The sequence below is a fragment of the Centroberyx affinis genome, unplaced genomic scaffold (genome assembly GCF_046629955.1).
Source record: "Centroberyx affinis isolate AG114_WGS23_722 - 3 ecotype Tasmania unplaced genomic scaffold, CSIRO-AGI_Caff_v1 ptg000746l_1, whole genome shotgun sequence".
Taxonomy (NCBI): domain Eukaryota; kingdom Metazoa; phylum Chordata; class Actinopteri; order Beryciformes; family Berycidae; genus Centroberyx; species Centroberyx affinis.
Window position 1 is genome coordinate 137,173 of NW_027279359.1, and position 24,810 is coordinate 161,982.

At 42.2% G+C, this 24,810-nt stretch overlaps 2 protein-coding genes across 2 annotated transcripts in view; both read left to right on the plus strand.

The window, feature by feature from the left end:
- The window catches only part of LOC139644500 (testis-expressed protein 2-like), a 39,485-nt gene extending 27,304 nt beyond the window's left edge, over positions 1–12,181 (plus strand). The window contains exons 9-13 of the mRNA XM_071519869.1: positions 6,253–6,379; positions 7,657–7,770; positions 8,464–8,673; positions 9,384–9,504; positions 9,869–12,181. Of these exons, the coding sequence (XP_071375970.1) occupies positions 6,253–6,379; positions 7,657–7,770; positions 8,464–8,673; positions 9,384–9,504; positions 9,869–10,018 (722 nt within the window). The 3' untranslated portion in view covers positions 10,019–12,181. The remainder of the gene's footprint in view (positions 1–6,252; positions 6,380–7,656; positions 7,771–8,463; positions 8,674–9,383; positions 9,505–9,868) is intronic.
- Positions 12,182–13,330: 1,149 nt separating this feature from the next.
- On the plus strand, positions 13,331–24,416 carry ccdc40 (coiled-coil domain 40 molecular ruler complex subunit). The gene is made up of 18 exons (XM_071519870.1): positions 13,331–13,450; positions 13,774–13,903; positions 14,390–14,532; positions 14,953–15,036; positions 15,625–15,844; positions 16,187–16,344; positions 16,443–16,565; positions 17,536–17,657; positions 17,861–18,104; positions 18,696–18,878; positions 18,985–19,230; positions 20,377–20,590; positions 20,732–20,901; positions 21,002–21,093; positions 21,861–21,981; positions 23,136–23,324; positions 23,432–23,590; positions 24,168–24,416. The coding sequence occupies exons 1-18, from the start codon at positions 13,331–13,333 to the stop codon at positions 24,414–24,416; spliced, it is 2,967 nt and encodes a 988-aa protein (XP_071375971.1).
- Positions 24,417–24,810: the final 394 nt, after the last annotated feature.

Consider the following 24,810-nt stretch of genomic DNA (forward strand, 5'->3'; position numbering starts at 1 on the left):
ACACACATGCACTAACCCTTACTTTTTGACGTGTAGAGAAACATTGTCACACATCAACTAATGAACTGACTGCACATCCTCATACATGCACACACACATTAAATTATATTACAGTTCGTACAAATCCCACACCGCAGACATTTTCTAGGCTTTTGTGCAAATTCAACACACTCTTCACTAGACTAGATAAAAGGCGACCCCCTCTTGGAAGTAATAGACTCAGTAAAACAAGAAGAACTTCCACACATACGCACACACACACACACACACACACACACACACAAGCAGCACTTCCAGGTCGCCTGTACACAATCAGTTCAAAGAATCGGCTGTAAAAATAGAATCAAACTAATTCTGACTGTGCTTTAAAAAGACCAAATGTTTACAGACTGTTTACAGATACATTGGTGCATCACTAGAGATAAGTAGTTCTAAGTAGTATGGACATGTACAAAATATATCTAGTGTGGTGCAGGTATGACGCAGGCATCATTTACACTGTAACACTATGTGAACACTACACTACCTGAACGCTACATGTATAAAACACCTAATTGAAAGACATTACGTCAACATTACACCTACTGTACATGTGTCTCACACCTCTGTCTCCATTGTAAGTCTAAATTCTGGGCATACAGTAGTTGAAGAGCTTTGGTCAGATTTTATAGGTCTTGGCCTGAGCAAGGTAGGTGTTGAAGGTGCTGGCTCTCTGGATGCTGTCGGTGATTCAACTTCATACACAAAGCCCCGCTGTTGAAATGTATCACCTCATGGCACACTGGTCGGACAGCCTAGCATTTAGAGCCTGACATTTGTCAGTAGCAAGCTGTGCCCAGCTCTCACCAAGAGGAACTGTGTGTGTGTGTGTGTGTGTGTGTGTCTGTGTGTGCACATGTGCGTGTATGTGTGCACGTGGAGGAAGTGCATGTGTGTTGTTACATCAATCAATATGCCACCTGGAGGGTCTCAGTCTGACAAAAACATACACACACTAGAGAGAGGAGAGTAGCATTAGACAATAACATTAACTTGACCAATTTAATCAGTATAATCGCTTTTTGGATTCAACTGTTGGACATTACCCGTTGGCCCTGCATATGTGTGTCAAGACAGTAGTGCTACTGGTGATCTGGAGGTATGAACGCTCTACAGGGAAGTAAGTGATGAACGTTTCAACACAATCAATCATCATGATGGCAAAAACTATGAAAATAAGGCCCAGGCCCCAAAATAACCACAATTATCCTTTATAAAGCTTCAAAGCAGATTTACATTCTCAGAATTTTCTTTAACTCGTTCCATACTATGAAAGCCACTGCACAATTCACTCCATACATAATATTGTGTACAGTAAACACATGCACAATGCATCGATGTGTTTCTGAGCTTGGACGGAAGTGGGAATGTGTCTTATGACTGGCCTCCCCTCCCGCTCTTTCTCTCTCCTTGCAGTGACTAATAAGATTGCAATACCGAGGCTGTGTGTGGCTGGCTCCGACATGCACTCCAACCAGAGAACAGCAGCTCTAGCTATAGCAGCCTTAATTCTCCATTGAAAACAACATTGACTGTGCAGACTGAGACGTTAGCAATGCTAACAATGCTGTCAATGCTAACAACAAATTCCATTGCTGACAACAACATAGCACAACAGCAGGAACAGCAGTGAATGCTAATGAATGCTAAGAAGAACGACAAGCAGAACAATACTGACAGTGTGCATCACATGTTGTCATCTTGTACTGATTCTGAGCTGAAACAGGAAGTTGTGGTAAGATGTTCATGGACTCATCAACCACATGACACACATAAAGTCACTAATCGGCTCCAAAATTTTGGACATGTAGAAATATTATGTAAAAATTACACAAACTTCAATTTTAATAATAATCGGAATGCCAGGAACATATGCTGCTGCTTCCCCAATAAACAGGCAATAGTGAAAGCGTAGCTAAAAAACACAAACAACCACTATTTTATTCAGTAAGAATGGACAAAATGTGGTTCACTGTATAACACACTAGAGCATAATACACGCTTGTACATACACAACTTGTAAGGCAATCTGTTGTATAGATCTAAGGATTTCTTATATCAGGCTACTGCTGATGATGTGACGTACAGAAGCGTGCACATATAATTTCCTATCGTAATATCCAACAAAACAAGCCTTCCTCAATATTTCAACATGAACCCTATGTAGTAATACTTCATAATTCAGAAGTGAAACCCTTTTTATTCTAGTGTAATGGAATTTGGTTGGTTAGTGAACTCTTGGCTCAGTACAATACAGTCAGGCCCTAAGCACTTTAGCAGGTCTTAAGGTTATCTGTGGATCGGATAAATTGAGGCTTAGCTATGTGAGGTCTTAGCTTTGTGAGGTACCGCAGACTTTGCTACTGCTGTTGCACAACCATGTTGGCACAAGCGAGCAAGTTTTCAGATAATTGTGCTGTAGTTTTGATCAAAAGGAGCCTTGTGTGTCATTTTTAGAGAGGAATTTTTCCATGATCATTCAGAAGCACGTCAGCATTGAGCTTTCCATCCCTGTGAGCCTCATTGCTTTACATTTCTCATTCTCCCTTACATTCTGTCAGCCTTCTCACATAACATTTCTTTGTCTTCATCTCTCTCTGTTTCATATGTACAGTCTCCAGTCTCTTCCTAGTTTTCTCTTCCCCTCGCATTCACTTTCATTTCATCTTCCTCTTTGTGTCACTCTTCCTCACTCTCTAGTCTCCCTACCTCTTCCTCCATGCTTCCCTGTGAGTCATCAAGGCTGTCTCGTTTTTATCGCCCCAGTTCTCCCATAACCCTGTAATGAGAGTAGAAATTGATTGCACCTCCAAATGAGATGGGAACAGCATCTCTTGGAACAGTTCCAGGCAAAACACACCTCAATAGCCACTCCAAACACAATAGGTTTCCACAGGCCACCATTTTGTTGTTGTTGTTGATAAGTTGTCAGCGTTAATTGCACTCACATTGAGAAACCGCAATCTGTTGCCAAATGATTTGAGTGTTTTGTAACAGATTGCCTGTGAATTGATCCGGATCGCTCACTGACAAATAAGCAAAGTGTCTAATTTTTACAAATATTTCTTGGAAATGAAATTAAGTCACATTGAACTTTTCCTCAATAGGGATCCCTGTAAGCAGGAAAGGGGCTGATACTCTCTCAAGCAAAATATGTATTATTGACTTAGCTTAAGGTAATAGAAGAAGATTAGCTTTACTTGTGTAAGCAGGTTTTGGTACTCCTCAGCCTGGACCGTTTCATTCCACTTAAATTATTCTGTTGTGTCTTTCCTTGTTCGAGTCTTCTACCTTGAAGTGGTTATTAACAGAATACTTCTACTGTTTAGTTTTTTCATTGGAAACTTCCACTGGTGTTAGTGTGTTGGTCTCAGATACTAGGCTGTATCCTCTAGGCATCTCAAGTTTTCTGCCTCACCCTGCTCCTTCCTGGAACAAGCATGCTGAGTGCCGCGGATCGATGAACCTCTCTGGCTGTGTGTCTGCGTGCCTCCACAAATACTTGTGTGCGCATGCTTTCACATCTGTGTCCATGTTTGTTTTTGCATATGTTCTGTTTCATGCTTGCTGCCATGCTCATGAGTTTCTATAATGTCCATATAATGTCCATTTGTGGATGCACACAAGCCCCCACCTTCATCTACCTCCCTCTACATGTGTGAGTGTGCTTTCCTTGCTGTATGCACGATGCACACTCCTCCTCTGACTCCTCACCATGCAGCTTCACCCCAATTAAGGAAGCACTGTCCTGATCCAGCAGCTTACACTGGGGCTCCTCTCTCCTCTCCCCATACTAGCAGAGCTCGGTGCCCCGCATAAACCCCGGCCCAGCCAGACACAGCCTTATTATCCACCACGCCTTCCTACACCAGCGGGTGTAGGAAGGCCCACTGGGCTCAGCAGATCCAGCATGTTCAGTCTCTCTGTCGGTCTGACTGCCTAACTGCCCATTTTCTCCACAGGGCTTTCCCCAAACCTTTACTAACTTTGTAACCTTCTGTTCTTTCTTTTGCTCCACCTTCTTTTTCTGCTTTCTATTATCCATCATTCATCAGGATGCTATCTCTCTGTCTCTCTGACTTGTTTTCACTCTCCCTGTTTCCCTGTCACTCTTCCATTATCATCTCACTCAGCACGGCTGAAGTAGCTGGTGTCCAGGCCTTCCGGTCTCAATGTCCCTTCCGGTCTCAGTGTCCCACCCTTCCTCTGTCTGGAGTACACACATAGACTCCTCTTCCCACACTGCACGTCTCTCTTTTTTTTTTTCAAACAATGTCCATTTATTTCCCTGGGCCAAGGCATGTTTGCGTGCCACAAATGTATGCTGCTGTCAGGAGTATCCTATGTTACTGAATGTATAGGTCACATCCATTGCTTGATTTGGAGTTATTTCCTAAAAATGGCTGATCTGTTCAGTTGCTGTCTTCTAATTTTTTACCCAGAAAAAGTTGTAATTTGACTTATTTGGTCTGTTTGGGGTTTTTTTGGCAACAGTTCTATACATGCATGCTGTAATTGTCTATGTACAACATCTGCATGGTCTGAGAGCTTTAATGCAATAATTAAGACAACAGACAGCAGTTGTATCCTTTGATACAGAGTGTCTCCAGACACACAGGCCAGGATTTCAATGATACTTTGACACACAGTACATCTGTAGTTGTAGTAGTTAAATTCACTTTGCCATCCAACATCATTATATAGAATAATGAATGAACGAGTGCTACTGTTAAAACAGAAATATAAGAAGTGGGTGTGTGTGTGTCTCTGTGTGTGTGTGTGTGTGTGTGTGTGTGCACATGGCACAACACTATTGTGTGCGCAATGCATACATACATGTGTGCCATAATTTCTGCAAAGGGAAAAGGTGTGTTAGTGGAGAATCTCTCACTGGCTCCTTCTTCCCGTCTTTCTTACTCTCTCTTCACTTCATTCATTCCTGCATCATCTGTTGACCTCCGCTGCCCTCCAGTGGTTTAAAGAAAAATCACCCCCAAGTTTGAGGTTACACTTGACTCCGTTTGCGCGAGAGTGATCGTGTGTATGTGTGTGTGCGCGTGTGTTGGAAAGAGAAAAGAAAAGAAAGAGAAGCCCATTGTCGGACAACACATAGCTTGCCCCATGCAACCCAGGCTTTTGGATGAAGGCTTTGGTGGGGTTTGTATAATCCAGATTACAGCAGGTTTGTTAGAGAAGGGGTAAGAGGAATAGAGGGAGGGAGAGAACCCTGTTTATGCAGCCAGTCCCCCCCTGCTGATATCAAACGAGGGCTAGGGGGAGGATTGCACGCTGTCCAACTGTTTCTCCTCCGTTCAAAGGGCCCTGTGATCTCTCCCTCTTTCTCTCCCCTCCCTTCGCCGGGTCTTTCGCTGTGTCTCTCTCTCATGAGCAGAGGGATCAAGAAAATAAAAATCTGTTGGGGACCCCGCGTCTGAGATGCTTTGGGGAAGAGAGAGAGAAGCTAGGGTGCCACAGAAAGGGCAGCGGAGCGAGGGAAGATGTGGAGAGGTGGGAAACCAGCGAGTGACAGAAAGACGGAGGGCTGTGGCCTGAAGTGCTCTCTCTTGTCTGGGAGATTGGCCTCAAAACTTGAACCATAGTATCTTCTATGAACTTTTGGCCTCTTAAAGTATCAATCCTGAGCTATTAAACTTAATAGCTCAGGAAAGAGAAGCCAGTGAGAGTCTTCTTCACTGGAAGACGTGTGCCAGCTATGTTTTTAATGTTCGTACAGAGAGATTGATTGGAAAACCATATACAACACATGCACACAATTTATTTTCCCCAAATTTACTGTCTCTGTTCCCCCATCTCTAATCAAATCTCCTCCTCTAATTTCACACACATATAAGCAAATGAATGAGATCCCTCTCTCCCTATATTAGTCAATTAGGGTAGTTCCCAGTCCATTTTCTGTTTCTCTTTATTTCTGTCCTGTTCAAATAAGTTCAATTCATTGTGCTTTAGTGGTTGACAACAATAATATTAATAATAATATTTCCAGATCATCAAGATAAAAGACTGCAGTTTACCTTAAACGCCCCCATGTACGTGTGGATGTGCATGTGTGTGTGTAATTTAGTACCTTGACAGTGGTTTGATGCATATTCAGCTACTTTCCCCAGCCCCTCCACCCTGCAGGATCAGCTTTCATTCTGTCTCAAATACCCATCATAATAACCCCCGTGCTTCATCTCCCTGTGTGTCCATCAGGTCTGTGGTTTGACCTGGAGATTTCCTACAGCGGCTCCTTCCTGATGACCCTGGAAACTAAGATGAACCTCATCCGCCTGGGCAAGGAGGGAGAGGGCCTCCGCGTAGGAGAACTCGGCAAAGAGGGGTAAGACAGCCAAACTCCATCAGACCACACATACTTGTCAGAAAAGAACCAGGATGTCTCTTGTTTGAATATTTAACTGAAAAGACTTTTTTCCTTAACACTTGGCGCTAAAGTCTGCCACATGCTGTCTCCCTCCCCTCCTGTGTTTTCTATATCTTCTCTTTCTTTTTTTATCTTCACCTTTCTGTTCTCTCCTGTTCCTTCTCTGCCCTCTGGATTCTACCTTTACGCGGATGTTAATGGGATCTGTTTTTGCCCTTGGTGAGTGCTGCTTGACTTTCCGTATTCATTTCATCTGTTTCACTCCTAATCTCCATCTTTGTATGTCTATATTTTTGGGGTTGTCAGATTTCATTCCACCACCTAATGCTCCCATCTCATTAACTATTTATTTTCTTAATGTGTTCAGTGTCTGTGTCAGAGTTTGGGTCATTGTCTTTGTCTGTTTCATCTCATTCACAACATTGAAGACGGTCAGAACATGTTTATGCCAGTGTGCATGTTTGTGTATTTACCTTTCAAGGATAGTATGGTTACCAGAAAGTAAGTAGTGACAAGAGAAAAAGCTTAAGTTTATAGTTACGGGTTAAAACATGAGATAGAGTTGAAATCGGGTGAAGTTGAAGTAAATTGATGGTTATGCATGTAGTTAGTAAGGGTTAGGATTTAAACAAATTTAAGTCAATGGAATGTCCTCACAAGCACACTATCCGTGTGTGTGTGTGTGTATGTGTGTGTGTATGTGTATGTGTATGTGTATGTGTATGTGTATGTGTATGTGTATGTGTATGTGTATGTGTAGGTGTGTGTGTGTGTGTGTGTGTGTGTGTGTGTGTGTGTGTGTGTGTGTGTGCGCGCGCCTGTACTACCTTGGGTGTGTTTGTCCTCATGTGACCGAGTCTCACATCAAGGCACATCTGAAGAGTCAACAGTGTCTGTATATAATCTGCTAATTTGTGCCGATTTCCATTTCACTACAGTCTGTGGCTCTAATGAGGACTGAGTCTCATGAGAACTCATGAGTGTTGTGGATGAGATAGTGACCAGCGGATTTGTTTAGACCGACTTATTGAATTCTTTCTCAAAACAGTTAGGTTCTCAGCGGTCTGCAGCTTGTGTGCATGTGTGCAGACAGGGGTGTGCATGTGTATCTCTCATTGACTGTTTGTGTCTTTACATCACCTGTGTATATGGTTTTGTAGGTACAGTACAATAGTAATCACAGGCTGAGTGCAATGAAGCCCCACTGAACCATGTGCATGTGTTTTTGCGTCCAGATACAGGCCACGGTCTTACTGCCTGGCTGATAGTGATGAGGAGTCCTCCAGCGCCGGCTCGTCAGATGAGGAAGACACCTCAGAGCTCACAAATGACTCTCCTGGAGCAGAGGGGTGAGAACATGTTTATGCACATTTATTATTCAGATTTATGTGTGCTCACTGTAATCAGCTCCTCCATAAACAACACATATATCTTTTGGCAGTTTTAGTTGTAAACTCTATTTCCTAATACAGTGGTTCTCAACCTATGATCAGGACCCCCAAAGGGTAGGAGGTGATTTTGGGGGGAGGGTCGCGAGAAGATTTATTGAATCTGAAAAGAAAAAATATTCCTGGTTTACAAATTCAAATCTTTTTGATAAATTCCTTTTTCTTGTGATATAAGTCTTTCTTCCAATAATTAATCAAGCAAAAATAAAATGAAAAGAGAAATTAAAAAGCCTGAAATGAGAAAATAAATTTCATTTTGTGAGGTGAAAAGGTCACCCCCCCGTCCTAATATATCCATCAAAGCCATAGGCATGCACCTTGTTGTTGAAAAAATAATGCCTTAAGAGTGAAAATTAAGTACTGATTGAAGTTTAGTTTAATTAAAATGAGAGACAGATAACATGACTCTCTGCCAACAATTGTACAATACTTGATTAGGAAGGAAGTCATTAAATCACTTCAGTTTTTCCACCAGCACAACACAATCCATCCATCTGTCTGGCAGAATTAAGCATTAGAATAATTTTTCATTGAAGTGTAAAACTAAATCCATATACTTAGCTTTGACCCTAACCCTCTTTTCAATGAATATAGCTTGGTTGGAGGCCACAAACACAGCAAGATCATGCGCTTTGTGGACAAGATCACCAAATCCAAATACTTCCAGAAGGCCACAGAGACAGAATTCATCAAGAAGAAGATGGAGGAGGTGTCCAACACGCCCCTCCTGCTCACTGTGGAGGTCCAGGAACTCCAAGGCACGCTGGCCGTCAACATACCCCCTCCCCCCACCGACAGGATATGGTATGTGGAGTTCCCCTCATCAGGACAAATTGTTTTATTGCTGTGTAATCTGTGGAATGCTGCAGTGCCACACAGTGAATTTCCACGTCTGTCGCAATAACTAATTATTATATCTTCTTCAAAGCTGGTGTTTTCCCCACCGATGGGAAAACACAGCGGACTCTATCCTCAAAAATATAACTATGTTACAAGCAAAGGTCTTAAAGATCCAGTGCAATGATTTCAACTCGGTCAGGAAAAGTTTGATGTTGATTTCTAACACATTGAGCATCTTTTTTTTCTTTTATTATTCCATGGAATTGAGAAATGCTATTCTCATTTAACTGGATTTTTAAGTGACTCATGAATTCAACAGTAATCTATAATGGGCTTTCATAACATGTCAACAATAATTTTGTTGCAAGAAGCATCAGTTTTTACAAGTGGTGAAAGGATATCTGCATGCAGAGCAGCTGGAGATAACTTTATAATATAATTGCATTGTTTTGCTGAGGAAATTGCAGACGGTGTAGATTAAAGGAAATAGTAAATGATTTTCATCTGTGAGTGTTTTGAGTAACGTGGAGCTCCTTTTATGGTCTCTTGTGTCTTTGTTCAATGTGCCGGTGCCCCCTGCTGGTGACTAAGCATATTCTTTGATGCTACCGTATGCTCATTCGTCAACTGTGAGTAATGTTTGTGAGTAAATTGTTGATCCTTCTCTGTTGCAGGTATGGCTTTAGGACTCCGCCTCACCTGGAACTGAAGGCCCGACCTAAACTGGGAGAAAGAGAAGTCACTCTGGCTCATGTTACCGACTGGATAGAGAAAAAACTGAACCAGGAATTCCAGGTATGGATAGACATTACATTTTACTGTTTTTGTACATTTTAGGCATTTAGATGTTTGCAATGAATTCAACAGTAGAATAAGATTCATTTCCTAAATCGGCAACATTACAACCAACCAACAGTAAGAAATGTGAAGGTCCCTAAAGATATTCCTATGACCCAAGAATGAGTATATAAGAGAGAATTGCTGGGTAGAGAAATAAAAGGGTTTTAAACAGTTACAAGATCCAAATTATTTTATCCTTTTTGTTTTTTGGTGTTACTGCTTCTCGTTCATATCCCAGAAGCACTGCATGTGTCAAGAGTTATGAAAATGTGTTAAACCACTCACTAACTCCCCCGTCATTCTTTCTCTTCTGTATTAGAAAGTCTTTGTAATGCCAAACATGGACGATGTGTGGCTGACTATCATGCATTCTGCCATGGACCCGCGCACAGCCGGCGGACCCTTAGCCGGCTCCACGGGCGAGCCAGAGCCTTCCCAACAGGAGAGAGGCGCCGCCAGCCAGCCATGAAGAATTGTTTACAGTATTTCCTAGAGCTTGTGAAGTCTCAAAATGGGAACTGGAGCCAAAGTCGATAGGTCAGACGCTACTGTAATACAAACACATTCCCATAGCAGGAGGGGTATCTCACTTGCCATAGAGGAGACCATATGAATTTTAAAGGAACACAGTAGAGTTAACCAAGGAAAACACTAAAGACAAACTATTTGCTGCTCTGTTCAGTACTTTTTATCGTGCCAGATGAAAAGGAAATTTCTCTTTGAAGGATTATAACAACCTATTGAATAGGAACTGATATGTGAAAAGAGAGTTAGGTTTGGCTCAGATGGGGGTGGGTTAAGCTAATTAGGGGATATATAAAGTACACAATGTCTTATGAACACATTAGTATGGAAGCATTCACCAGATACCTTACAGCCTGCAGACGTCAGAGTTTCTGTTGAGGAGAGAATGAGATGAAACGGCATGTAGACTGGCACACTGATCTGACGAGCGAATGATGGGCGGTGTGCACAACGGTAGCAGAATGTCATGGGGATATTTGAGTCCTTTTTTTATTATAATAATGCTGTGAGTGGAGAGTTTTGGTAGTATTGTTGAAATTAGGGGTGTTTCATCGTGAATGACTAGTAGAAGAAGAGTTAATTACCTGCAAAAAGTGTATTGGAAAAGCTCAGATACTTGATGTTCTGTTTATTTAGAGGACGCTGTGTCCTTACGTTCGCGGGCTTTGATCAGGTGTAAATTAACAGTATTCATTTGTGCTGTGACAACACACCCAAAACCCCTCTGACTTGCCAAGACCCCTCTTTTTATGCCAATGACGACCTTATCCATGTCTGTATGGAGCTACAGTAACTAAAAAAATGCTCCTCCCTCTCTCCAGCCTCTGGAAGCCAATGTCAAAAAGTAAACATACATTATCTAGGCAAAGTGTCTTCACTTCACCATGTAAATTCCATGCTAATTACAAATACATGGACACAATAAGTGCAATGATAGAAATGCTATATAGGCTATGATCTTGTAAAGATACTATATTGACGTATATGTCTGAGAAGAAGTAAGTACGAGGTCTCTAACACCTCTATTGAATGTACGGATGGATGTTTTTTGGTGAATTGTTTTTGATGTATGGAAACCGTTTTTACCCAGTCACATTTTGATTGGGGTATGCAAATTATTGCACAAATACAAAGTGAAAGTAGACGTTTTCTTTTTGGTTAGTTTTCTTGTGATAAACACTATCTCATCTAACAGATATCTTTTTGCAGATGTGCTGTTCAATCATTGTTTTGTCACTATTCGTGAAGTACCAGGTGGTGTATTAATTTATGCGTTACTGTCATTTATGCTTATGAATTTTGTAGGAAGTGCATTTATATGGCCAACTGCAACATTTGTCAATGCTTTGAAATGAGTCTATTCACCATATGTTCAATGACACTTAAATGTAATTTAACAACACTTAAGTTATGGTACATATCGCATAGCAGAACATTCATTGCAAAAACACATAGTCCTATGAGCTTTTTATCTGTATAATTTCTAATTCTAACCAAAGTCTTTTGATTAGGCCTACAGTGCCAGATCTCTCTCTGCTCTAAAGTACATATCCCATTTTGATATAGCATTGTGAGATAATATTTGCAAATGCACAATAATATCTGCATTGACATGTTTACAGGAATGCATATGTTGTTTTCATGTATTGCTTTCTTCTTAGGATACTAAAGCACTGTAACACATCATTGATTTATTTCTATGCTTGTCTTTCCCTTTTTACTTTGGTTATGTGTTTATTTTCTTTAAGTATTTGTGAAAGACGACATCAGGTGGATTAAGGTTGTGTTTTTTGTCTACTTCTCTGGAATAAACAGAATGAAATAAGATTTTTGAGGATATATGAAGATCATGTCTGTTTTTGTGAAATGTTGATGATTTTTGAATATTGCCATGTGATTTTAAGGCCAAATTCAGTGATTATGTATATCTGCCTCTTATTTATAGAGCAAAATAAATCTCTGTAAATGAAAGCCTTTTTACTTTTGCAAATGTTTATTTCGCAGGCCTTTTTCTCATCTGAAGATGACTCTTATATACATTTTGTATTCTGAATTGTAATGCAATTATGTGGTACAAATGGAAAAATCTCGCTTGCTTTGTAATTATTTGCTCTTGATTGAAATAAAGATTTTCTTTTCTAGTGAACCTTTGTCAGGCAGGTGTTTTTAGTCTAGCAGCTGCACTACTCTTCACAATCTACACTAATGAGTAAACCATGCCTTCAGTTACCGTCGGAAATACAAGCATTACGAGTTAAGCGTATATGAACGACCCAACAAATGGTAAATACAACTGGGAAAAACCACGAGGTGATATTTACCTTACAACTTAACAAATAGTATTGTTGTATGTGTCTACTTTAACAATTTGTTCAACTTTTAGTCGTCATGCATTTTTGTTTTTAATAAATTAAGATATCAAGTAGATGGGTGACGTGGATTTCCTCCTCTTCACTCTGCCACTGCAGCACAAAGTAGCACTGCGCCATTTGATTCCTGAAATCATCAACATCAGCCACCAAAAAAACTGTTTTTGTTATGGGGATCGTTTTATTGTTTCCAACCAAAAGCACTTGAATGTTTGACGAGTCGTATTTATGGTATCTGTCTTTGAAGAATGAGCGTACGAGGAGCCCCTGAAGGGAGCATCTACTGATCTACTGCCACAAACCTGAGCCCCTCCCAAGTCGGAAGTTTACGGTTGCCTAGCAACACTCGGACGCTTGTTGGTTATTCTGATATTGATAGTGGTGAGTTTCTATTTGATTCTGACGATTATGTCCGCAAAGAAGATGACCGCGTTTCTTTTTTTCAAAATGAAAGAAAAGTAGATAAGTACTTGAACGTGTGTAGTTTGTATATTTATCAGTTGTACATTTGTTATTTGTTTTACATAGATGTCCGATATTAACGTTAGCTGATCTGTTAACGTCGGCTAGCTAGCTGTTTCGATTTTCCAGCTAACTTTAGGTTAACACTAACGTTAAAATGCCATGAACAGTATGGACACTGACAGCAGTAACGTTATCTCTTTCCCTTTCTTTCAAGACTGAAGAACAAATAGAGATTAGAGAAAAATTCTTGGTCTTGGGAAGCAGGTAATTAACTAGCTAAATAATTAGGATTTTCTTTTTGAATATTGACAGACAACATAGGCTACGGAGTTAATGTTAGCTAACAGTTAGGCCTACATTTCCATTCATTTACGTTTTATTGTTTGAACCACGAAAGCAACCTGGTCTCCATCTCCGGTCCAATGGAGAATGGCGGAAGCAACGGAGGAGGAGAAGAGGGGAGGGAGGAAGACAACAAGCTGCAGGATGAAAGGGAGGAGGCACCAGAGAGGTCTGAAATGACTGTCCCACCTACACAAGAGGTACAATATCTGAGAAATGATAACCATTAAGAAGAGTCACTCAATCTGGAACAGTATGGGGGGGGGAAGATGTTGTTCAGTTCCAATATTTTCAGTTTATGAAGTTGTCAATCAGCTGCCATTTTACATACTGTATTGAGATTTTTGTCATTAATCCAATCTAATCTAATCTCCCATCATACTGACCAGCTATCAACATACTTCATATTGAACACTGACCAAAATCTTCAAATCCAGGATAGAATTTTAAATTCTGGAAAAGTACAGAATTTTGAAATGGAGAACGTCTATGAACTCTGTACATTCCTCTGTCTGTCTCCCAGGGAGTCTCAGAGGATCAGTCTGACAGAGAGCAGCCAGGCCCAGAGAGCGGGCACCCAGCTTTCCAGTCCTCCCAGTCCTCCCAGTCTCACTCTGGTGCTGATGAAGCCTACACTGCAGCTATAAACTCAGGTCAGTCACACACTAGCCCAGCTGTGGATTTACAACAGGACACAATACAATACATATTATTGTCTTTAGGGAAATTCAGTTTGCAAGTCCAGCACAGAGAATAGTGCAAATCATGCATAACAGTGAGCGGCGTACAACACATTCAATCATTAACAACATTCACAGTTAATTGAGGTTGTATAGTGTAGATTCTCACTTAGAAGAGAAGAGAGAATTGGGCCTATGAATGGAAAGAAAAACAGCCTCCATTACTACCTTTAATTAACTGAGAATGAATGCATGGAACTTTATTGTCCCAAAGAATATTTGTCTTGAACAAAGAGTATAAAAGAGCATTGAAAGCATATGGATACAAAAAAACACAAATTAAATCAACAATAACAAGACATGGTAAAAGACAAACATACAAAATAATAATTAAATTGGTTGTGATTGATACTTTCTTAGTTGTTGACTGGTTGAAGCATGTGTTTTTCTGGGTCCCAGTGCAAGAAAGTGTTGCCCAGCTACCGGTGACACCTCACCTGTCGTACCTGAATGCCTCAGAGGACATGGAGGATCAGGGGCCTCTGGTGGAGGAAGAGGATGAAGACGAGGAGGAGGAGCTGATCGTTCTCGACCCTGAACATGTCAGCAGCTTCTCTACTTATGCTTCTTCTATTTATGCAACAGAAGATCAGTATTTATTACAGGAATACTCTTTCATCATCTTACTGTTCTGCAATAAGACGAATGATAGCGCGTGTGTCGCATCTGTGTTTCTAGTATGTAGTGTGCTAGGTGCATTTTCTAACACTTTCAAACTGATGCTAAGCTAGCTTGTGCCGTCCAGTAAACATACAGTACACAGGGTGCTCAAGCATTAGCATGCTTCTCCGCAAACTAAATGAATACTGGACATACAGAGGTGAATCAGCTGCCAGTCGTTCACAAAGGCACAACAGTGAGCTGATCAAAGACCTTAAAGTCGGTGTACTTATTTAAATATGTTACTAGATATAGTACCTACACTGTCATGTCATTTGATGTCATGTTTCTTTTACTGGCAGCCGCTGGTCAGAAGGTTCCAGGCGGCTCTGAACAGCCGACTCAGCAAGCAGCTGGAGAGACTCGACTTTGACCTCAGGGAAAAGGTTAGCTTCTTCTTTGTCAGGAACAAATAATATTTCTGCTTTTTCTGTTCTTTTATTTCTTTGCTCTGTGGTCTGTTATCTGTAATGTGAGGTTGTCTATGCCTTATGTTTTATGTATGGATGTTGTTAATCTTAACACACACACACACACACACACACAAAGCAAAACAAACAAACAAAAAAAAAACGGTATACAGTTATCACAGAATTTCCTTGACTTTACATGTTGGGAGTCCCCTTTTGTCCAGGAGATGGCGCCAATGACTTGTATAGAAATGTTATTTGCACTTCTTTATTCTGATGTTTTTTCTTTGATTATAGGACAAACAGTAAAATAGGCCCAGTAGCAACAAAAGCCTGCTCAAATTACCAAATTACCCAATTTTAAAAACTATGGAACACAATGTCTATGACAGAGAATGTGTGAATAACAAAAGAGAAGTTACCATTACCAGAGTCAACCTTAAGAGAGAGTCAACCTAATAGGACTAGTGGAAGACTAGAGGCAGACTCTCGCAAAACGATACACTGTCTTGATGAATCTCTGTTTGCTGATTGCTGTCTGTGCTCTCTGTCCCGCGGCTCTAGTTGGCAATGGAGAAGGCAGAGACCAGCCACAAGGACCAGCTGTGTGCGGAGCTGTACGGAGTGCAGGAGCAGCTGGGCAGACTGCAGGCCCGTCTGGAGGACTCTCATCAGAGCACCGCACAGGCGGCAGCCAAACATCGGCAGGCACAGGATCGGTTGGAGGCAGTGAAGGGCCAGTATCATCAGTATGCTAGCCAGGCCAGCAAAGAGAGGACCCATGGTGAGACTGCTACCCTCTGACTGCTCTTGTCTCATGTCTGAACAGAGTGCCAAAGGCCAAAGATTACAATGATGTCAAAGGGAGATTTGTCTGGACACAGTTAGTATTCAAACTGTGTATTACAAACCTGTAATTTTTTCTAGATTAAAAATGAGTGTCAGTAAGTTTCACCATGTAAATATTAGTATATATTGCTTTTTTTCTATTTTTGTCCAATATACAATAATAAACTGTCTCAGCCACAGCAAGACCATATCAGAGGCAGTCCCAAGTAATATATCTTTCCAAACAGCAGAACAGAGACATTCCACTAATGCTGACTCCTGTGTGTCTTCGCCATAGTGTCCCAGCTGCAGGCGGAGATAGAGAACCTGATGCTGCGTCTCTTCTACATGCAGGACGTCAATACAGACCTGCGTTCTTACATCAACGCCATGAAGAACGCCACACGCAAAGCAGGTGCTGAGAAGACCCAGGCCGAGGACCAAAAATCCAAGCAGGTGGGGAGACTTGGGTTGGACAAGAATTTAACTTTTTTTTCCATCATTCTCCTTGATTAATTTACTGATGTTCATTGATAATGTGCCTGTGCCATCAGGATTTGTATGTGGAGCGTCTGACGAAGGACATGGAGAGACTGATGGAGCAGATAGCCATGTATGAGGCCCAGGCCGCTGCCCAAGCACAGGAGACACAGGCTGCCAAGGAGGCTCTCTCTGAGGTATCTATGGCATGACACAGTACAGCACTGGAGAGCACCTTTAATCGCCAAGTACAGCTCATTTACACACAGGGACAACAGTGCAGTTGTGTATAGAGTGCAACAGCAGGTTTCTATGAGAATTCACTTGCTTTGCTGGACCCTAATCTATCAATACATACAGAGAGGCGAATCCAAGCGGAAATTTAAAAAAAAAACACACTAGCAAGGTACACTCCTTTCCTGCTCATAGATTCCCTTCAAAACAACATCTTTTTTTTTTGTGAGCCAAATGTAAGTATCTCATACACATATTCTGTTAAGTCTGCTGTTAACAGGCTGAAATAGTGAGAATTAGTATGCAAACAGGCAAAAAGGGAGACTGGTAAACATTGGTAGTGAATTTACTCCACCCTGCAAGTACCCAGATTCCATATGTTGTTATGACATTAATACTTGAGAGAGTATTTACTATTATGGGTATGATGGTGATGAAATGAGGTACAAGACACAGCAAAGTACCATCGGCATCACTAAAGTACTGATAATCACAATTAAGAATTATGGATTTTACAGTATACAGTGTAACATAAAGTATATGTATATGTATAAGAAGAAACAGATACAGATTTTGAACAGTTCCACATTTGTGGTGTTGATATACATATAGTATATACACATATATATATACACATATATATGTTGGTATACATCACTGTATTGCAGCAGTTAAGGAAGCTGATGTGTTAGGGAGACTGAAGGAGGAGATCACAACTAAATTAATTGCTAATTACTGTGGTTAGGTCCGGGTCATGACTCATCGCTATGAATCCACATAATTTGTACTTGTTGTAAAAGCACAGCTCGCCGTGTATGTACTATACTGGGGAGTGTGGAAATACCTGGTAGTATCTAGTAGTGTTGGATAAGTACCTATACAACCTGAATACAGAGACAGTAGATGTCCTGTCATGCTTGTGTGTGTGTGCAGGCCCAGATGGAGATGGACTCTCTGGCGATGGAGCGCAAACAGCTGCTCCAGCAGTGGGACAGCAGCCTGGTGGGTATGAGGAAACGAGACGAGGCCTTCACCGCACTGCAGGAGGCTTTGAGGTGAGGATGTGGGCAAGGGAAGGTGGAATTTCACCATGATCCGCTTTAAATGTGTTGATGCATACCGAAAGTGCATGTGTCACAAACATTACAAAACATTTTCCCTGCTGGAAACATCCTTCACAAACATCACTGGAGACATCGTCTCTCTGCCGTGATATTTTCTCTGTTACCTCTGCTTCTCCCTCCCCCCTTCCCCCCAGGGGGGCCAAGCACCAGGTGATCTCGATGGACAGAGAGATTGAGGGCTACAAGAAATCCATCACCAAAGAGGAGGAGCAAAACGAGGTCCTGACCATGCAGCTGAAATGGGCCCAGATGGACAGTGCCACCTCCAAGAGGCTGATCAGTCAGAGCCAGGCCCAGCAGGAGGCTCTGCAGGCCCACTACAGCACCTACAGCCGCACTCTGCAGGAGACTGAGCGCACGCTCGCCAGGCTCAACATGGTAGCCAGAGGGGACAGGCTTCAATCCTGACAGCTCAGAACCTACTTTATCCAGAGAGTTGTCACAATAATCTTTTCCATCCTTGTCACAGTTCTCAGTGAAATTAGGCTATCATAGGACACATATATGACCTGATATTACATTACATTATGTCATTTAGCAGACGCTTTTGTCCAAAGCGACTTACAATAAGTGTATGTAGTCAAACTGACTGTATATCACAGTCTTCATCAGATAAGCCTTCAATAGGAATAAGTAGTATTTGTAGAATCAGAGTTTTTTTTATATATATATTTTATTAAAAGTAGAAAGGGAAAAAAGATTGTTACATGATAGGTACATATACTAGTCTATATGACCTGACAAATTTAGACAGAAACAGGCCTAGGATCTCTAGGTAATTTAGTGGCATCCCCCTTTAATTTTACCTCTCCCTTTCCTTTTTCCCTTCCTCCATTTCCTTCCTTTCTCTACATTCCCTCCTCCTTACTTCTCCCCTTTCCACCTTCTCTTTCCCTCCATAACCATGCCACGCTTCCACGCTTGCTTCCTTTCTTTTGTTCCCTTTCTTTCTTTCCTTCACTGCTGTAGGAAAGCCATGCCCACCAGGTGGAAGTGAGCGCCCTGAGGAGGCAGCTGGAGAAGGAGAGCGGCGTGCATCTGGAGTTGGAGGACAAGATCATGGCCCAGATGCAGCAGGAGCTGACCCACGACAAGGCTGCCAAGTACTCCCAACGCCTCACCAACAAGATGGCCACATTCAAGAAGGAGAGGGTAAAGAAAAAGCATTCATCAGTTTTAGGAACATAACATAACATAACATATTGAAGATAAAGATGGAGCGTCTTTGTCTCGCTCATTGTCTCCTCCTCCCCATTAGATCTCCCAGTTGTGGCAGCTGGAGAACGAGGTGGCGGCAGTGGGACTGGAGAGCAGCGAGGTCAGCCAGCGCCTGGACAGCCTGGCTCTCACCCACGAGGCCTTGGAGCAGGAGATCGCCAAGCGCAACAAGCTGCTCACCGCCTGCCAGACCAAGATCGCCAATTGCGTCACCGCCATCGAGCGCAAGCAGGCCACCATCTCCGCCTTCAACAAAAAGATCCAGGAAATCGCAGCCAGTGCTGGGGTGAGAGATAATGGGAATCAGCTGGCAACTTCTTCCTCCTGTAGAGGACAGTAGTTAATCTCTGGTTGTCTGATATTTGTGGGGATGGTTATGAATTGGGACAAGGCAGTTTGAATTGAAAGGTTGTTGGCAACTGAAATCACTAGAGAATTGGATTGAATTGGATTTGATGAAAAATGTCTCCTCTAAAAAATGGTTCTTTATCCAGTTTAAAATTAAGAAACTGTGACCTGCTGGTAATCTGCAAACATGTGTGACAGCCATACTGTCACACCTGTGTCAAATAGGATTGACAAACAACTCTGAGCGTTTGTTTTAACCTGCATGGGAAATGGGTGCGGTTTACCACATCAGGATATTTTACATACTTTGATGTGAAAGTATGTAATGTGATTGTCTGCACCTTTGGGCACTCGTATTATACAATGAGACAAATCCTCGTTCCAAGCAGATTGAAACAAATAATAATTATGTAATTTCATTGCAAATTCAAAGTGAAAAATTGTTATCAGATTTCCAGTACCAGATATGGAAGTGGTTAGGCTTGCATTATGTTTGAAATCTTACATAGTCTGGAAGCAATCCGGCCACAATACGAACACAAGCAAACTAAAGAGATAGAGAGGGAAAGTGGAGAAAAGTAATGTAGATTTACACAGATTTAAATAAATACAGCCACAGAAGACACACAGCAGCCATTTTCAGGCCAGGTGTGGATATAACAGCAATGTGATCTCATTAAATCCTTAAACTGACGATACACAGGCAAATATTTAGGGCAAATCTGGGGAAAAATTTACCATCAATGGGCAATGAGTATGAGTGACTGGGCAATGGGCAATGATAACTGATAAATTTGACAGTTGGAGGTTTTTAATTTTATCAAGGTTATCCACTGAAACTTCATAATGTGTATTATAGGCTCATGTATGGCTCAGCTAGCTAGCTCAAAAATATTTTTGGCTGAGGACAGGTGTAGGGTCACCTGACCAATTTTCTTGTCTCTGATTGGTTGATGTTCAAGCCCTGCCAGCAAAGCTTGCTCTCCGATCAAGCTTCGCTCGATTTCAAACTGATATATTGTTTTCAGTGAGAAAATATTTCCAGCAAAAATTTGTTCTCTGGTGTGTGTGCCCCCATCCCCAGCATGTGGACCTGAGTCCTCTGCAGATCCAGGCCGAGTCGATGAGCAAGCAGCTGGAGGAGCTGGCGGCGGACATCAAGAGGGACCGGCAGCTGTGGATGTGGCAGCAGGAGGTGCTAGTGGGACTGACCCAGGAGAGACAGGCCAACAGCAAGGACATGCTCAAACTGCAGACGAAGTACACTGTCCTGCAGCAGAGGAAACTCCGCACAGAGAGTACGTAAAATACATAACAGCAGCTGTACATCAGCACAGATGTAAATAAGGGTGAAAGATCCCCAGCCTGTCCCCTTATGCATGTAAGCTACTCACACTTGAGCTGCACTAACCCCTCCCCTCCCGCTCCACCCGCACCAGGTCAGATCGAGGCGGAGGGCCGTGAGCAGGCAGAGCTGGAGAGGTGCATGAAGATGCTGAGGGGGGACATGCTGAGGCTCAACTCCCTGCTGAGTAAGAACGGACAGCTGGGCCAGGCGCTGGAGCAGGAGAACACACTGATGGAGACCGACTTCCTTCACAGACTCAAGGCACGATCCTGGCTGTATATTCACATCTCACTGTGCTTTGTGTCCGCTCTGTTAATGATGAATGTACAGTATATTATTAGCCATAATGTGATGTGTTTAGGAGGCAGAGAGACAGTCTGTGGAGATGCAGATGAAACTGGAGAAGACGCTGGAGGAGAAGGAGAGACTCATCAACAGTCTGGTGGAGGCTGAGTCAGTCACATATTCTACTTTATGTCTGTATGCTAATCCACCTGAAGAATTTCATTCCAAAATGGGATATTCATCGAAAAATGTGATGCCTACTCTTATAAAATTGTTGCTGGCTTGATGTCAAAATGGATGATGGTATTTTATTGAAGTTATTAGCTGATTTTAGAGCTAGAAAACAGTTAACATTTGAGAGGGCATCTAATATATTCCTGAAATACTGATTTATAAACATCAGGCAACATTGTTTTCCAGTATAAATATATATAGCATTTTGGAATGAAACTATTCAATTATTGACTGATGTATTTGTATTTACACTACCAGTCAAAAGTTTGGACACACCACATTTGTAGAATAATAGTAAAGACATTAAAATTATGAAATAACACAAATGGAATTATGCAGTGACCAAAAATGTTTTAAAACAAATCAAAACTATCTTATATTTTAGATTCTTTAAAGTAGCCGCCCTTTGCCTTGATGGAAAGGCAAAGGCTTTGGAAATAAATTCATACATATGCATCAACTTCACTATTTATATTTGTCTAAGAAAAGAAACAAATTTCAAGCGTTTAAGCATAAGCCTCTAGGTCAAAATGGCTTTAAGATAATGCAAACATAGTTCATTCAATCTGGTGTGTCCAAACCTTTGACTGGTAGTGTATGTCTCAACAACCTTGCTGCACCTCACATTTTTGTGAGGTTTTTGTGTGTGCGCACCTTTTTTTTTAATGTGTGTGTGTGTGTCCCCAAAACCTGTGCGGCAGACGGCAGATCATGCTGTGGGAGAAGAAGACCCAGCTCACCAGAGAGACTCGTTCAGCTGTGGACTCTGATGTGGGCCAGGGAGACATCCGCATGATGAAGGCTGAGGTTCACCGCATGGAGGTAAACACAGTGCTGGGCGAGCTGCCAACACAGAGGTGTAGGGGTTCGGAATAAACAGCTACTTCTATGGTCTCATTATGTCATGTCGTGTCAACTATTAGGACCACGTTCCTCATATTGAATTCCATCCCCTCCTTTTTGAACAATGTGTGTTAGTTGTTTCAAGACTTTCTTCTCCCCTTCCCCTTTCTCCTCTTCCTCCTCCTCTCCTCCAAAAAATGTTTCTGTATTTCACTTTGTCCCATTTTTTTAATATATTGAGTGAAAAAAAAACATGTTTCAGACATTTTTTTAAACAATATTTTATTTGAAAATGAGTGTGTGTACTGTAGTGGATATCAAGACTAGGGAGAATAGGAAGGTATTCCTAGGCTTCACACATTACATCATTAGCACAAATGGCTGGCCCTCATCATTATCTACATTTCAAACACAAATCAAAATCTTAAGTTATGTAATGCTGGTTGCAAAATCAAAGCATACATATCACTCTTCGCCCGTCCTGGATGCCAGACAGTTCCAGCATGCTGTGTCTCCTCAGGTGATGCCTCCTCCTTTGAGCTGTCTGGCACTTCCTCTTGTTCAAACACTTTTCGGAACTTCCTCATCTGACAGGTCTACGTCTGCGTCTCCTCAGCAAGTCTCATTAAAATTCTCTCTGCCTCTGTGAGCCGTCTCCTAGAAATTTGGGTGTAACAAACAGTGAAAAAATCAGTGAATCCTGCTGTCCACTACCGTGTATGTATTATAAATAGTCTCATATTTAGTGTAAGAATGTTTACACTTCTCTAAAAACTATAAAGTAAATAGTAATTATGCCCTTTCCATAAAATTTCTGTGTTGAAATGTGTGCCATTTTATAAAGCCTGGAAGAGGAAGTTCCCAAGGTCCCACACACACTGATGTAATATCACTGAAATGCTTAGAATGTCCTCTTTAAGGAACAACATGATCATAGCATCATAGTAGCATGTGTGGTTTTGGAGAAGTAAGTGTCCCTGAATTGCTGGGAATCTAAAATGAGGCATCATAGCCTGGTACAAGTTTAAATAATTTGTATGCTTTTATCTATATTATCTACGTGTGTGTCCTTCATGTTAGTGTTTTTATACTCGCATGTAATTTATGTATATGCAATGTGTGTGTCCGTGCAGGTGCGTCACAGCCAGCTGATGAAGCAGCAGGAGCGGCTGCTGAGGGAGAGTGAAGCGACAGTGTCCAGGGGGGAGAACGTGGTCCTGCGCAGGGAGGCTCAGGCCCGCAGCTTCCAGAAACAGACTACACACAGCGACCTGAACCGCATCGTCCAGGGCCTGCGCCGCAACATCCAGGACACACACAAGGTAGGGGGTGTGGGTCGGTCAGACGATGTGTGTTTGTGTATGCATGTGTGTGTTTTTGTCTGTGCGCATTTGAGCGTGCTAACACACGGTCGCATGCGTGTCCCCAGCATGTGGCGGAGTGTGAGCAGGTGATCAGGGAGCTGCAGGAGAGCCAGGTGGGTCTGAGCAGCAGCCTGGTGCAGAAGAAGCAGCAGCTGACGGAGCTGCGTGGGACGAGCTTTGTCCTCGACTCTGACCTCCTTAATCTCCAGGACACCAAAGACAGGGTAGGGAGCACAGAGAGTGTACGACATACATGCTACCGTATGAGGTGAATCTGTTTAAAGCAGTCAACACATAACAAGATTCTTTGTTAGTACTATGGTGTGTTTTATTCTACTTCACGTCACGTGTAACAACGTAATAAGCACTGATCATTGAGTGATCTGTTGTTATCTGTCAAGGTGTGGTGAGCATGTGTTATGTAATGTAATTTTTATGTCTTGGCTGTGATTGTTGCAATTTACCAGCATGAGCATCACAGATTCTTTTGATCATTAAACCACGCCCATTTATTGTATTTAGAATACCAGAAATAGCTTAATGTCTATTCATCTCTGTTTTTACACTTTTTTTGGCCTTTGATTTATCAAGTCATTCAGGAGCAACAATTACACCACAATAGTTTGAATGTTCTGACATGTGAAAGTCCATTGCCTTACTGTGCATGACAATGGCGCTTAGCTGTCCTAAAATCACTGTGAAGCACAGCCTCTCATGGCTCATTGCTTAAATTACCAATGAAGACAATGAAAATTGGTACATGTCAATCAATTCTCCCCATCTTCCCCTCCATCTGTGTAGAACCTGGCCCGCCTGGTGGCTTTACAGAGCCGGACCAAGCAGCTGCAGGCGGTGCGCGGGGGCAGCTACACCGCCCTGTCCACCAGCGAGGCTGTGGAAGCCGCTCTGCAGCGGCAGGAGGAGCGCGTGCACACTGTGAGCATCATCCTGTACCGGGTCTGCGAGGAGCTCCCGCAGCACCAGGGGGAGCTCCGCAGGCTGTTGCTGACACTGGCAGCACAGACACAGGCCCAGCAGGAGACATCCTGAGACTGAGGGGGGATGGGGGAGGGGGGATGTGGACATGAATCTTAGGGCTAGTGGGAGAGGAGGAGTGTAAAGTGGCTGCTAGTGAAGAGGAGGGTGAGGAGAGAGAGACGGTGGAAAGTGAAAGGAGAGGTGAAGACTAGAGGGAAAGAAGAGATGGGTGGAGACATGAGAGGAAAGTGAGGTCTCCAGTTTGTTTTAATGTATGCATCCTGCTATGCTGTGGAAGGATTAATGAGTGTGGAAAAAAAATCAAAACAAAATAAAGGCTGTGCATGAAACAATAATGGAGTTATCCGTTATTAGTAGTATTTGGCTTCTTCAATTCAAATTGGTTAATTTGTGGTTCAATGAAAGGTTAGTAATGACCATTGCTGATGACCATTCTCCTAACCGC